Source organism: Telmatherina bonti (genome assembly GCF_933228915.1).
Source record: "Telmatherina bonti genome assembly, chromosome: 16".
Classification (NCBI taxonomy): domain Eukaryota; kingdom Metazoa; phylum Chordata; class Actinopteri; order Atheriniformes; family Telmatherinidae; genus Telmatherina; species Telmatherina bonti.
Genome location: NC_136614.1, coordinates 5311147 through 5325739, shown reverse-complemented (window position 1 = coordinate 5325739; position 14593 = coordinate 5311147). Strand labels below are relative to the sequence as shown.

At 46.6% G+C, this 14593-nt stretch overlaps 1 protein-coding gene across 2 annotated transcripts in view; it reads left to right on the top strand.

Moving 5' to 3' along the window:
• The window catches only part of col12a1b (collagen, type XII, alpha 1b), a 438574-nt gene that overhangs the window by 206216 nt on the left and 217765 nt on the right, over positions 1-14593 (top strand). Inside the window, exons 27-29 of one of the 2 annotated variants that reach the window (XM_079255551.1) lie at positions 428-567; positions 9883-10015; positions 10120-10137. In XM_079255551.1, the coding sequence (XP_079111677.1) occupies positions 428-567; positions 9883-10015; positions 10120-10137 (291 nt within the window). The remainder of the gene's footprint in view (positions 1-427; positions 568-9882; positions 10016-10119; positions 10138-14593) is intronic. The other variant, XM_079255552.1, reaches the window with a different exon arrangement.

The following is a 14593-nucleotide window of genomic DNA, read 5'->3' as shown; positions in this document are numbered from 1 at the left end:
TCAGGGATTCCAGACTCTGAACCTTTTGGTCCAGAGTCCTGCAGGTTTTAGATGTTTCCTGGTTTTTACACACCTGCTTCCAAATGAAATGTTTTCCTACAGCTTTTTGTCAAGTTGTAAACCTCAGTTCCCTGGCTGTGGGAGACGTTTTTCCACTTCTTTCTGAACATTTACTGCCGGAGACGTCAGAAGACGTCAGTTGCGGTTTCTTTATATGGAACACTGATTTTGCTGGCGAGGCAGACCTGGTGAGGTTTAAGGGTTAAAATGAACGTTCGGTCGTTCCCAGTATGCTGGCAGAGAGACTCTTGCTGGATGGAAACCTGCTCCAGTATGAATGGGTTGGTTTTTATCCTCACAATGAAACAAACCCTGAAGGTGTCTTATTTCTGTCCTCGCTAACACCTCTGTCTTCTGTCCCTCTCAGATGTTGTTCCTTCTCCCAAGAACCTGCAGTTCTCCGAGGTGACCCAGACCTCGTTCAGGGCCACCTGGGAACACGGAGCTGGAGATGTGGCCCTCTACCGTATTGCCTGGACCAAAAAGGGGGAGGCCAACTTTCAATTCGTAAGTTAACATGAGAGACAAGCCACCAGGTGGGGGTTTTTCAGACCTGGGGCCTCATTTATAAACTTGTACGTAGCAACGATGACTACAGGCGGCGTACGTACGGAAAACAGGAAATGCCGCGTAAAAAAGCGTCTCGATTTCTAAAGCAGCACGTCCCACGCCTGTTTCCTTCATAAATCAGGATCAACAGTAAGTTTTACTGCGTGAAGGAACATCTGGCCACGCCCACATGTTGGCTATAAAAGGTCAGGTGAACACCCTGATAAATATTAATCCATCTCATTTCCATGACGGTTCTGCAGGAAAAAAGCCAAAAAGAGGAATTTTCTGGAAAATGAGGAAGAAATTCTAACAGATAAAGTTGTAAAATGTAAAAGTATTTTATCTGGTGGAGACGGGACGGACATCACCACCACCAGAAAGACAGAGGAGGTCAGCAGGGGACAGGTGCAGGAAACTGAAAACTGCAGGAACACAGATCTCTCTACAGGACTTTAGAAAAGCTCCTGTCAAGACTGTCCTCGTCGTTTCATGGTGTTTATTTTCATAAAGAAGTCTCCAATAAATCCACCATTAAAAATCTTTAAATGAGGTAAATTAGCATTATAATGTTTTGTTGTTATGGACTTTTGCTCCATTCAGGTAATTTTTCCCCTCCGTCTTTTACCTCCAGTCTGGTTTGTTTTCCTATTTTAAACTTTGTTTGGAATGTTTCTCTCAAATATTCAAATTCCAATCAAAGTTCTCAGAGGTCAACAGGACACATTTCCTACCTTTCCTACCTCAAACAATCAGCTCCCAACAACTGAGATTATCCATCCATCCATCCATCCATCCATCCATCCATCCATCCATCCATCCATCCATCCATCCATCCATGCATCCATGCATCCATCCATCTTCAGCCGCTTATCCGGGGTCGGGTCGCGGGGGCAGCAGCCTAAGCAGGGAAGCCCAGACTTCCTTCTCCCCAGTCACATTTGCCAACTCTGCGGGGGGGATCCCGAGGTGTTCCCAGGCCAGCCGAGAGATATAATCCCTCCAGCGTGTCCTGGGTCTTCCCCGGGGTCTCCTCCCAGAGGGACGTGCCTGGAACACCTCACCAGGGAGGTCCAGGAGGCATCCTGACCAGATGCCCGAGCCACCTCAACTGGTTCCTCTCGATGCGAAGGAGCAGCGGCTCTACTCTGATCTCCTCCCGGATGACCGAGCTCCTCACCCTATCTCTAAGGGAGAGCCCGGCCACCCGGCGGAGGAAACTCATTTCAGCCGCCTGTATACGAGATCTCGTTCTTTCAGTCACAACCCACAGCTCATGACCATAGGTGAGGGTAGGAACGTAGATCGACTGGCAAAACGAGTGGCTTAGACCGATCCCAACAAAATCCCCATGATGGTGATTTCATGTAACTACCTTTTATCCTCTAAAGCTCTGAAGATGCTGTGAAGCTTCATGTAAAAGTGAAGCAAAATCTTAGAGGAGTGTATCCACCTTTAACTCCTCACACCAAGACTTAGCGATCCAACCCGGTACTAGAAGGTGGTCTTGATGCCATGGAGGAACTGGTACTAGAAGGTGATCTTGATGCCATGGAGGAACTGGTACTAGAAGGTGATCTTGATGCCATGGAGGAACTGGTACTGGAAGGTGGTCTTGATGCCATGAAGGAACTGATACTAGAAGGTGGTCTTGATGCCATGGAGGAACTGGTACTAGAAGGTGGTCTTGATGCCATGGAGGAACTGATACTAGAAGGTGGTCTTGATGCCATGGAGGAACTGATACTAGAATGTGATCTTGATGCCATGGAGGAACTGATACTAGAAGGTGGTATTGATGCCATGGAGGAACTGGTACTAGAATGTGGTCTTGATGCCATGGAGGAACTGATACTAGAAGGTGGTATTGATGCCATGGAGGAACTGATACTAGAAGGTGGTCTTGATGCCATGGAGGAACTGGTACTAGAAGGTGGTCTTGATGCCATGGAGGAACTGATACTAGAAGGTGGTCTTGATGCCATGGAGGAACTGGTACTAGAAGGTGGTCTTGATGCCATGGAGGAATTGATACTCGAAGGTGGTCTTGATGCCATGGAGGAACTGGTACTAGAAGGTGGTCTTGATGCCATGGAGGAACTGGTACTAGAAGGTGGTCTTGATGCCATGGAGGAACTGATACTAGAAGGTGGTCTTGATGCCATGGAGGAACTGATACTAGAATGTGATCTTGATGCCATGGAGGAACTGATACTAGAAGGTGGTATTGATGCCATGGAGGACCTGATACTAGAAGGTGGTCTTGATGCCATGGAGGAACTGGTACTAGAAGGTGGTCTTGATGCCATGGAGGAATTGATACTCGAAGGTGGTCTTGATGCCATGGAAGAACTGGTACTAGAAGGTGGTCTTGATGCCATGGAGGAACTGATACTAGAAGGTGGTCTTGATGCCATGGAGGAACTGATACTAGAATGTGGTCTTGATGCCATGGAGGAACTGGTACTAGAAGGTGGTCTTGATGCCATGGAGGAACTGGTACTAGAAGGTGGTCTTGATGCCATGGAGGAACTGATACTAGAAGGTGGTCTTGATGCCATGGAGGAACTGATACTAGAATGTGGTCTTGATGCCATGGAGGAACTGGTACTAGAAGGTGGTCTTGATGCCATGAAGGAACTGATACTAGAAGGTGGTATTGATGCCATGCAGGACCTGATACTAGAATGTGGTCTTGATGCCATGGAGGAACTGGTACTAGAATGTGGTCTTGATGCCATGGAGGAACTGGTACTAGAAGATGGTCTTGATGCCATGGAGGAACTGATACTCGAAGGTGGTCTTGATGCCATGGAGGAACTGGTACTAGAAGGTGGTCTTGATGCCATGGAGGAACTGGTACTAGAAGGTGGTCTTGATGCCATGGAGGAACTGATACTAGAAGGTGGTCTTGATGCCATGGAGGAACTGATACTAGAATGTGATCTTGATGCCATGGAGGAACTGATACTAGAAGGTGGTATTGATGCCATGGAGGACCTGATACTAGAAGGTGGTCTTGATGCCATGGAGGAACTGGTACTAGAAGGTGGTCTTGATGCCATGGAGGAATTGATACTCGAAGGTGGTATTGATGCCATGGAAGAACTGGTACTAGAAGGTGGTCTTGATGCCATGGAGGAACTGATACTAGAAGGTGGTCTTGATGCCATGGAGGAACTGATACTAGAATGTGGTCTTGATGCCATGGAGGAACTGGTACTAGAAGGTGGTCTTGATGCCATGGAGGAACTGGTACTAGAAGGTGGTATTGATGCCATGCAGGACCTGATACTAGAATGTGGTCTTGATGCCATGGAGGAACTGGTACTAGAAGGTGGTCTTGATGCCATGAAGGAACTGATACTAGAAGGTGGTATTGATGCCATGGAAGAACTGATACTAGAAGGTGGTCTTGATGCCATGGAGGAACTGGTACTAGAATGTGGTCTTGATGCCATGGAGGAACTGATACTAGAAGGTGGTATTGATGCCATGGAGGAACTGATACTAGAAGGTGGTCTTGATGCCATGGAGGAACTGGTACTAGAAGGTGGTCTTGATGCCATGGAGGAACTGATACTAGAAGGTGGTCTTGATGCCATGGAGGAACTGGTACTAGAAGGTGGTCTTGATGCCATGGAGGAACTGGTACTAGAAGGTGGTCTTGATGCCATGGAGGAACTGATACTAGAAGGTGGTCTTGATGCCATGGAGGAACTGATACTAGAATGTGATCTTGATGCCATGGAGGAACTGATACTAGAAGGTGGTATTGATGCCATGGAGGACCTGATACTAGAAGGTGGTCTTGATGCCATGGAGGAACTGGTACTAGAAGGTGGTCTTGATGCCATGGAGGAACTGATACTCGAAGGTGGTCTTGATGCCATGGAAGAACTGGTACTAGAAGGTGGTCTTGATGCCATGGAGGAACTGATACTAGAAGGTGGTCTTGATGCCATGGAGGAACTGATACTAGAATGTGGTCTTGATGCCATGGAGGAACTGGTACTAGAAGGTGGTCTTGATGCCATGGAGGAACTGGTACTAGAAGGTGGTCTTGATGCCATGGAGGAACTGATACTAGAAGGTGGTCTTGATGCCATGGAGGAACTGATACTAGAATGTGGTCTTGATGCCATGGAGGAACTGGTACTAGAAGGTGGTATTGATGCCATGGAGGAATTGATACTCGAAGGTGGTCTTGATGCCATGGAAGAACTGGTACTAGAAGGTGGTCTTGATGCCATGGAGGAACTGATACTAGAAGGTGGTCTTGATGCCATGGAGGAACTGATACTAGAATGTGGTCTTGATGCCATGGAGGAACTGGTACTAGAAGGTGGTCTTGATGCCATGAAGGAACTGATACTAGAAGGTGGTCTTGATGCCATGGAGGAACTGGTACTAGAAGGTGGTCTTGATGCCATGGAGGAACTGATACTAGAAGGTGGTCTTGATGCCATGGAGGAACTGATACTAGAATGTGATCTTGATGCCATGGAGGAACTGATACTAGAAGGTGGTATTGATGCCATGGAGGAACTGGTACTAGAATGTGGTCTTGATGCCATGGAGGAACTGATACTAGAAGGTGGTATTGATGCCATGGAGGAACTGATACTAGAAGGTGGTCTTGATGCCATGGAGGAACTGGTACTAGAAGGTGGTCTTGATGCCATGGAGGAACTGATACTAGAAGGTGGTCTTGATGCCATGGAGGAACTGGTACTAGAAGGTGGTCTTGATGCCATGGAGGAATTGATACTCGAAGGTGGTCTTGATGCCATGGAGGAACTGGTACTAGAAGGTGGTCTTGATGCCATGGAGGAACTGGTACTAGAAGGTGGTCTTGATGCCATGGAGGAACTGATACTAGAAGGTGGTCTTGATGCCATGGAGGAACTGATACTAGAATGTGATCTTGATGCCATGGAGGAACTGATACTAGAAGGTGGTATTGATGCCATGGAGGACCTGATACTAGAAGGTGGTCTTGATGCCATGGAGGAACTGGTACTAGAAGGTGGTCTTGATGCCATGGAGGAATTGATACTCGAAGGTGGTCTTGATGCCATGGAAGAACTGGTACTAGAAGGTGGTCTTGATGCCATGGAGGAACTGATACTAGAAGGTGGTCTTGATGCCATGGAGGAACTGATACTAGAATGTGGTCTTGATGCCATGGAGGAACTGGTACTAGAAGGTGGTCTTGATGCCATGGAGGAACTGGTACTAGAAGGTGGTCTTGATGCCATGGAGGAACTGATACTAGAAGGTGGTCTTGATGCCATGGAGGAACTGATACTAGAATGTGGTCTTGATGCCATGGAGGAACTGGTACTAGAAGGTGGTCTTGATGCCATGAAGGAACTGATACTAGAAGGTGGTATTGATGCCATGCAGGACCTGATACTAGAATGTGGTCTTGATGCCATGGAGGAACTGGTACTAGAATGTGGTCTTGATGCCATGGAGGAACTGGTACTAGAAGATGGTCTTGATGCCATGGAGGAACTGATACTCGAAGGTGGTCTTGATGCCATGGAGGAACTGGTACTAGAAGGTGGTCTTGATGCCATGGAGGAACTGGTACTAGAAGGTGGTCTTGATGCCATGGAGGAACTGATACTAGAAGGTGGTCTTGATGCCATGGAGGAACTGATACTAGAATGTGATCTTGATGCCATGGAGGAACTGATACTAGAAGGTGGTATTGATGCCATGGAGGACCTGATACTAGAAGGTGGTCTTGATGCCATGGAGGAACTGGTACTAGAAGGTGGTCTTGATGCCATGGAGGAATTGATACTCGAAGGTGGTATTGATGCCATGGAAGAACTGGTACTAGAAGGTGGTCTTGATGCCATGGAGGAACTGATACTAGAAGGTGGTCTTGATGCCATGGAGGAACTGATACTAGAATGTGGTCTTGATGCCATGGAGGAACTGGTACTAGAAGGTGGTCTTGATGCCATGGAGGAACTGGTACTAGAAGGTGGTATTGATGCCATGCAGGACCTGATACTAGAATGTGGTCTTGATGCCATGGAGGAACTGGTACTAGAAGGTGGTCTTGATGCCATGAAGGAACTGATACTAGAAGGTGGTATTGATGCCATGGAAGAACTGATACTAGAAGGTGGTCTTGATGCCATGGAGGAACTGGTACTAGAATGTGGTCTTGATGCCATGGAGGAACTGATACTAGAAGGTGGTATTGATGCCATGGAGGAACTGATACTAGAAGGTGGTCTTGATGCCATGGAGGAACTGGTACTAGAAGGTGGTCTTGATGCCATGGAGGAACTGATACTAGAAGGTGGTCTTGATGCCATGGAGGAACTGGTACTAGAAGGTGGTCTTGATGCCATGGAGGAACTGGTACTAGAAGGTGGTCTTGATGCCATGGAGGAACTGATACTAGAAGGTGGTCTTGATGCCATGGAGGAACTGATACTAGAATGTGATCTTGATGCCATGGAGGAACTGATACTAGAAGGTGGTATTGATGCCATGGAGGACCTGATACTAGAAGGTGGTCTTGATGCCATGGAGGAACTGGTACTAGAAGGTGGTCTTGATGCCATGGAGGAACTGATACTCGAAGGTGGTCTTGATGCCATGGAAGAACTGGTACTAGAAGGTGGTCTTGATGCCATGGAGGAACTGATACTAGAAGGTGGTCTTGATGCCATGGAGGAACTGATACTAGAATGTGGTCTTGATGCCATGGAGGAACTGGTACTAGAAGGTGGTCTTGATGCCATGGAGGAACTGGTACTAGAAGGTGGTCTTGATGCCATGGAGGAACTGATACTAGAAGGTGGTCTTGATGCCATGGAGGAACTGATACTAGAATGTGGTCTTGATGCCATGGAGGAACTGGTACTAGAAGGTGGTATTGATGCCATGGAGGAATTGATACTCGAAGGTGGTCTTGATGCCATGGAAGAACTGGTACTAGAAGGTGGTCTTGATGCCATGGAGGAACTGATACTAGAAGGTGGTCTTGATGCCATGGAGGAACTGATACTAGAATGTGGTCTTGATGCCATGGAGGAACTGGTACTAGAAGGTGGTCTTGATGCCATGGAGGAACTGGTACTAGAATGTGGTATTGATGCCATGCAGGACCTGATACTAGAATGTGGTCTTGATGCCATGGAGGAACTGGTACTAGAAGGTGGTCTTGATGCCATGAAGGAACTGATACTAGAAGGTGGTCTTGATGCCATGGAAGAACTGATACTAGAAGGTGGTCTTGATGCCATGGAGGAACTGGTACTAGAATGTGGTCTTGATGCCATGGAGGAACTGATACTAGAAGGTGGTCTTGATGCCATGGAGGAACTGATACTAGAAGGTGGTCTTGATGCCATGGAGGAACTGGTACTAGAAGATGGTCTTGATGCCATGGAGGAACTGATACTAGAAGGTGGTCTTGATGCCATGGAGGAACTGGTACTAGAAGGTGGTCTTGATGCCATGGAGGAACTGGTACTAGAAGGTGGTCTTGATGCCATGGAGGAACTGATACTAGAAGGTGGTCTTGATGCCATGGAGGAACTGATACTAGAATGTGATCTTGATGCCATGGAGGAACTGATACTAGAAGGTGGTATTGATGCCATGGAGGACCTGATACTAGAAGGTGGTCTTGATGCCATGGAGGAACTGGTACTAGAAGGTGGTCTTGATGCCATGGAGGAATTGATACTCGAAGGTGGTCTTGATGCCATGGAAGAACTGGTACTAGAAGGTGGTCTTGATGCCATGGAGGAACTGATACTAGAAGGTGGTCTTGATGCCATGGAGGAACTGATACTAGAATGTGATCTTGATGCCATGGAGGAACTGATACTAGAAGGTGGTATTGATGCCATGGAGGACCTGATACTAGAAGGTGGTCTTGATGCCATGGAGGAACTGGTACTAGAAGGTGGTCTTGATGCCATGGAGGAATTGATACTCGAAGGTGGTCTTGATGCCATGGAGGAACTGGTACTAGAAGGTGGTCTTGATGCCATGGAGGAACTGATACTAGAAGGTGGTCTTGATGCCATGGAGGAACTGATACTAGAATGTGGTCTTGATGCCATGGAGGAACTGGTACTAGAAGGTGGTCTTGATGCCATGAAGGAACTGATACTAGAAGGTGGTATTGATGCCATGCAGGACCTGATACTAGAATGTGGTCTTGATGCCATGGAGGAACTGGTACTAGAAGGTGGTCTTGATGCCATGGAGGAACTGGTACTAGAAGGTGGTCTTGATGCCATGGAGGAACTGATACTCGAAGGTGGTCTTGATGCCATGGAGGAACTGGTACTAGAAGGTGGTCTTGATGCCATGGAGGAACTGGTACTAGAAGGTGGTCTTGATGCCATGGAGGAACTGATACTAGAAGGTGGTCTTGATGCCATGGAGGAACTGATACTAGAATGTGATCTTGATGCCATGGAGGAACTGATACTAGAAGGTGGTATTGATGCCATGGAGGACCTGATACTAGAAGGTGGTCTTGATGCCATGGAGGAACTGGTACTAGAAGGTGGTCTTGATGCCATGGAGGAATTGATACTCGAAGGTGGTCTTGATGCCATGGAAGAACTGGTACTAGAAGGTGGTCTTGATGCCATGGAGGAACTGATACTAGAAGGTGGTCTTGATGCCATGGAGGAACTGATACTAGAAGGTGGTCTTGATGCCATGGAGGAACTGATACTAGAAGGTGGTCTTGATGCCATGGAGGAACTGGTACTAGAAGGTGGTCTTGATGCCATGGAGGAACTGATACTAGAAGGTGGTCTTGATGCCATGGAGGAACTGATACTAGAATGTGGTCTTGATGCCATGGAGGAACTGGTACTAGAAGGTGGTCTTGATGCCATGAAGGAACTGATACTAGAAGGTGGTATTGATGCCATGCAGGACCTGATACTAGAAGGTGGTCTTGATGCCATGGAGGAACTGGTACTAGAAGGTGGTCTTGATGCCATGAAGGAACTGATACTAGAAGGTGGTATTGATGCCATGGAAGAACTGATACTAGAAGGTGGTCTTGATGCCATGGAGGAACTGGTACTAGAAGGTGGTCTTGATGCCATGGAGGAATTGATACTCGAAGGTGGTCTTGATGCCATGGAAGAACTGGTACTAGAAGGTGGTCTTGATGCCATGGAGGAACTGGTACTAGAAGGTTGTCCTTATGTGCATATGAAGTATGTCTTTTTCATCCTCAACATCCTCTCTGTTGTCTTCATCCAGGAAATCCTGGGCAGTGACGAGACCAGCCATGTCCTGCAGAACTTGGACCCGGACACCGAATACACCGTCACCGTCACCGCCATCTACCCGGACGAATCCGAGAGCGAAGACTTGATGGGGGATGAGCGCACATGTAAGCTAGCTTTCAGACCTTTCTGGCTGCTGCATCCCAATACGTTCCTGTCAGAGCTGCAACTGGTGTAAAAATAACTGTTTCTTCTCAACATCTCTTTCTAGTGTTAAAGGCTCCAGAGGGTATGCGGCCTGAGAAGGACTGCTTCCTTCTCATGGTTTTGTTCTTTTGTGGGGAATGGTAACATGAATCAGAAAACATAAATGAAAACTCGGTTTCATCCTCTGCTGCATGTATGTACGTTTCATTTTGCGTTCACACCACTAGCAGCGCGTCAGCTAGCTAAAGGACGTACTGCAGGCAGAGGAACTGGAGAATAACCAGATTTAAACAGAATACGGTTTTTTTCTATCATCCTGGAGAGATCATCAGGCCTCTTAGACACAGATAACCGCTAAACCCTCCTCCAAGGACCAGTCCAGACCCTCAAGTTAGCTCACATGCATATTAGCTAACTGGTTAGCTAACTGGTCAGTTATACGATCAGTCATATGATGCGGTGCGATACGATCAGTCATATGATGCGGTGCGATACGATCAGTCATATGATGCGGTACGATACGATCAGTCATATGATGCGGTACGATACGATCAGTCATATGATACGGTACGATACGATCAGTCATATGATGCTGTACGATACGACCAGTCATATGATGCGGTGCGATACGACCAGTCATATGATGCGGTGCGATACAATCAGTCATATGATACGGTACGATACGATCAGTCATATGATGGGATACGATACGATCAGTCATATGATACGGTACGATACGATCAGTCATATGATACGGTACGATACGATCAGTCACATGATGGGATACGATACGATCAGTCATATGATGCGGTACGATACGACCAGTCATATGATGCGGTGCGATACGATCAGTCATATGATGCGGTACGATACGACCAGTCATATGATGCGGTGCGATACGATCAGTCACATGATGGGATACGATACGATCAGTCATATGATACGGTACGATACGACCAGTCATATGATGCGGTGCGATACGATCAGTCATATGATACGGTACGATACGATCAGTCATATGATGCGGTGCGATACGATCAGTCATATGATACGGTACGATACGATCAGTCATATGATGCGGTGCGATACGATCAGTCATATGATGCGGTGCGATACGATCAGTCATATAATACGGTACGATACGATCAGTCATATGATGCGGTGCGATACGATCAGTCATATGATACGGTACGATACGATCAGTCATATGATGCGGTGCGATACGATCAGTCATATGATACGGTACGATACGATCAGTCATATGATGTGGTACGATACGATCAGTCACATCATGCAGTACGATACGATCAGTCATATGATGCAGTATGATACGATCAGTCATATGATACGGTACGATACGATCAGTCATATGATGCGGTGCGATACGATCAGTCATATGATACGGTACGATACGATCAGTCATATGATGCGGTGCGATACGATCAGTCATATGATACGGTACGATACGATCAGTCATATGATGCGGTGCGATACGATCAGTCATATGATACGGTACGATACGATCAGTCATATGATGCGGTGCGATACGATCAGTCATATGATACGGTACGATACGATCAGTCATATGATGCGGTGCGATACGATCAGTCATATGATACGGTACGATACGATCAGTCATATGATGCGGTGCGATACGATCAGTCATATGATGCGGTGCGATACGATCAGTCATATAATACGGTACGATACGATCAGTCATATGATGCGGTGCGATACGATCAGTCATATGATACGGTACGATACGATCAGTCATATGATGCGGTGCGATACGATCAGTCATATGATACGGTACGATACGATCAGTCATATGATGCGGTGCGATACGATCAGTCATATGATGCGGTGCGATACGATCAGTCATATGATGCGGTGCGATACGATCAGTCATATGATGCGGTGCGATACGATCAGTCATATGATGCGGTGCGATACGATCAGTCATATGATACGGTACGATACGATCAGTCATATGATGCGGTGCGATACGATCAGTCATATGATGCGGTGCGATACGATCAGTCATATGATGCGGTGCGATACGATCAGTCATATGATGCGGTGCGATACGATCAGTCATATGATGCGGTGCGATACGATCAGTCATATGATGCGGTGCGATACGATCAGTCATATGATGCGGTGCGATACGACCAGTCATATGATGCGGTGCGATACGATCAGTCATATGATGCGGTACGATACGACCAGTCATATGATGCGGTGCGATACGATCAGTCACATGATGGGATACGATACGATCAGTCATATGATACGGTACGATACGACCAGTCATATGATGCGGTGCGATACGATCAGTCATATGATACGGTACGATACGATCAGTCATATGATGCGGTGCGATACGATCAGTCATATGATACGGTACGATACGATCAGTCATATGATGCGGTGCGATACGATCAGTCATATGATGCGGTGCGATACGATCAGTCATATAATACGGTACGATACGATCAGTCATATGATGCGGTGCGATACGATCAGTCATATGATACGGTACGATACGATCAGTCATATGATGCGGTGCGATACGATCAGTCATATGATACGGTACGATACGATCAGTCATATGATGTGGTACGATACGATCAGTCACATCATGCAGTACGATACGATCAGTCATATGATGCAGTATGATACGATCAGTCATATGATACGGTACGATACGATCAGTCATATGATGCGGTGCGATACGATCAGTCATATGATACGGTACGATACGATCAGTCATATGATGCGGTGCGATACGATCAGTCATATGATACGGTACGATACGATCAGTCATATGATGCGGTGCGATACGATCAGTCATATGATACGGTACGATACGATCAGTCATATGATGCGGTGCGATACGATCAGTCATATGATACGGTACGATACGATCAGTCATATGATGCGGTGCGATACGATCAGTCATATGATACGGTACGATACGATCAGTCATATGATGCGGTGCGATACGATCAGTCATATGATGCGGTGCGATACGATCAGTCATATAATACGGTACGATACGATCAGTCATATGATGCGGTGCGATACGATCAGTCATATGATACGGTACGATACGATCAGTCATATGATGCGGTGCGATACGATCAGTCATATGATACGGTACGATACGATCAGTCATATGATGCGGTGCGATACGATCAGTCATATGATGCGGTGCGATACGATCAGTCATATGATGCGGTGCGATACGATCAGTCATATGATGCGGTGCGATACGATCAGTCATATGATGCGGTGCGATACGATCAGTCATATGATGCGGTGCGATACGATCAGTCATATGATGCGGTGCGATACGTACAGTCATATGATGCGGTACGATACGATCAGGCATATGATGCGGTGCGATACGATCAGTCATATGATGCGGTACGATACGATCAGGCATATGATACGTACGATACGATCAGTCATATGATGTGGTGCGATACAATCAGTCATATGATGCGGTGCGATACGATCAGTCATATGATACGGTACGATACGATCAGTCATATGATGCGGTGCGATACGATCAGTCATATGATACGGTACGATACGACCAGTCATATGATGCGGTACGATACGATCAGTCACATCATGCAGTACGATACGATCAGTCATATGATGCAGTATGATACGATCAGTCATATGATACGGTACGATACGATCAGTCATATGATGCGGTGCGATACGATCAGTCATATGATACGGTACGATACGATCAGTCATATGATGCGGTGCGATACGATCAGTCATATGATGTGGTACGATACGATCAGTCACATCATGCAGTACGATACGATCAGTCATATGATGCAGTATGATACGATCAGTCATATGATACGGTACGATACGATCAGTCATATGATGCGGTGCGATACGATCAGTCATATGATACGGTACGATACGATCAGTCATATGATGCGGTACGATACGATCAGTCATATGATGCGGTGCGATACGATCAGTCATATGATGCGGTGCGATACGATCAGTCATATGATGCGGTGCGATACGATCAGTCATATGATGCGGTGCGATACGATCAGTCATATGATGCGGTGCGATACGATCAGTCATATGATGCGGTGCGATACGATCAGTCATATGATGCGGTGCGATACGATCAGTCATATGATGCGGTGCGATACGATCAGTCATATGATGCGGAGCGATACGATCAGTCATATGATGCGGAGCGATACGATGCAACATGATGAAGCTTTCATTAACACACAGATTGTAAACATCTCGGTTAGCATTTCTGACCAGAACATCAACATTCAGGATGAAGAACATGCTGGGGGACGAACAAAGCTCTGTGTTTTTATGTAGCATTGGTTCAGTTTAATGCGAATTGCTCTTCACATTGTTCGGCCAGCTTTTCATCGAGACGAAGCTGCTTCATGTAGAGAAATCGATTCATTATAGGATGTTTGTGTCGTTAGACGTCAACTCCGCTTGCCCAACCCGATCAGTTCATCCAGGAATAAATC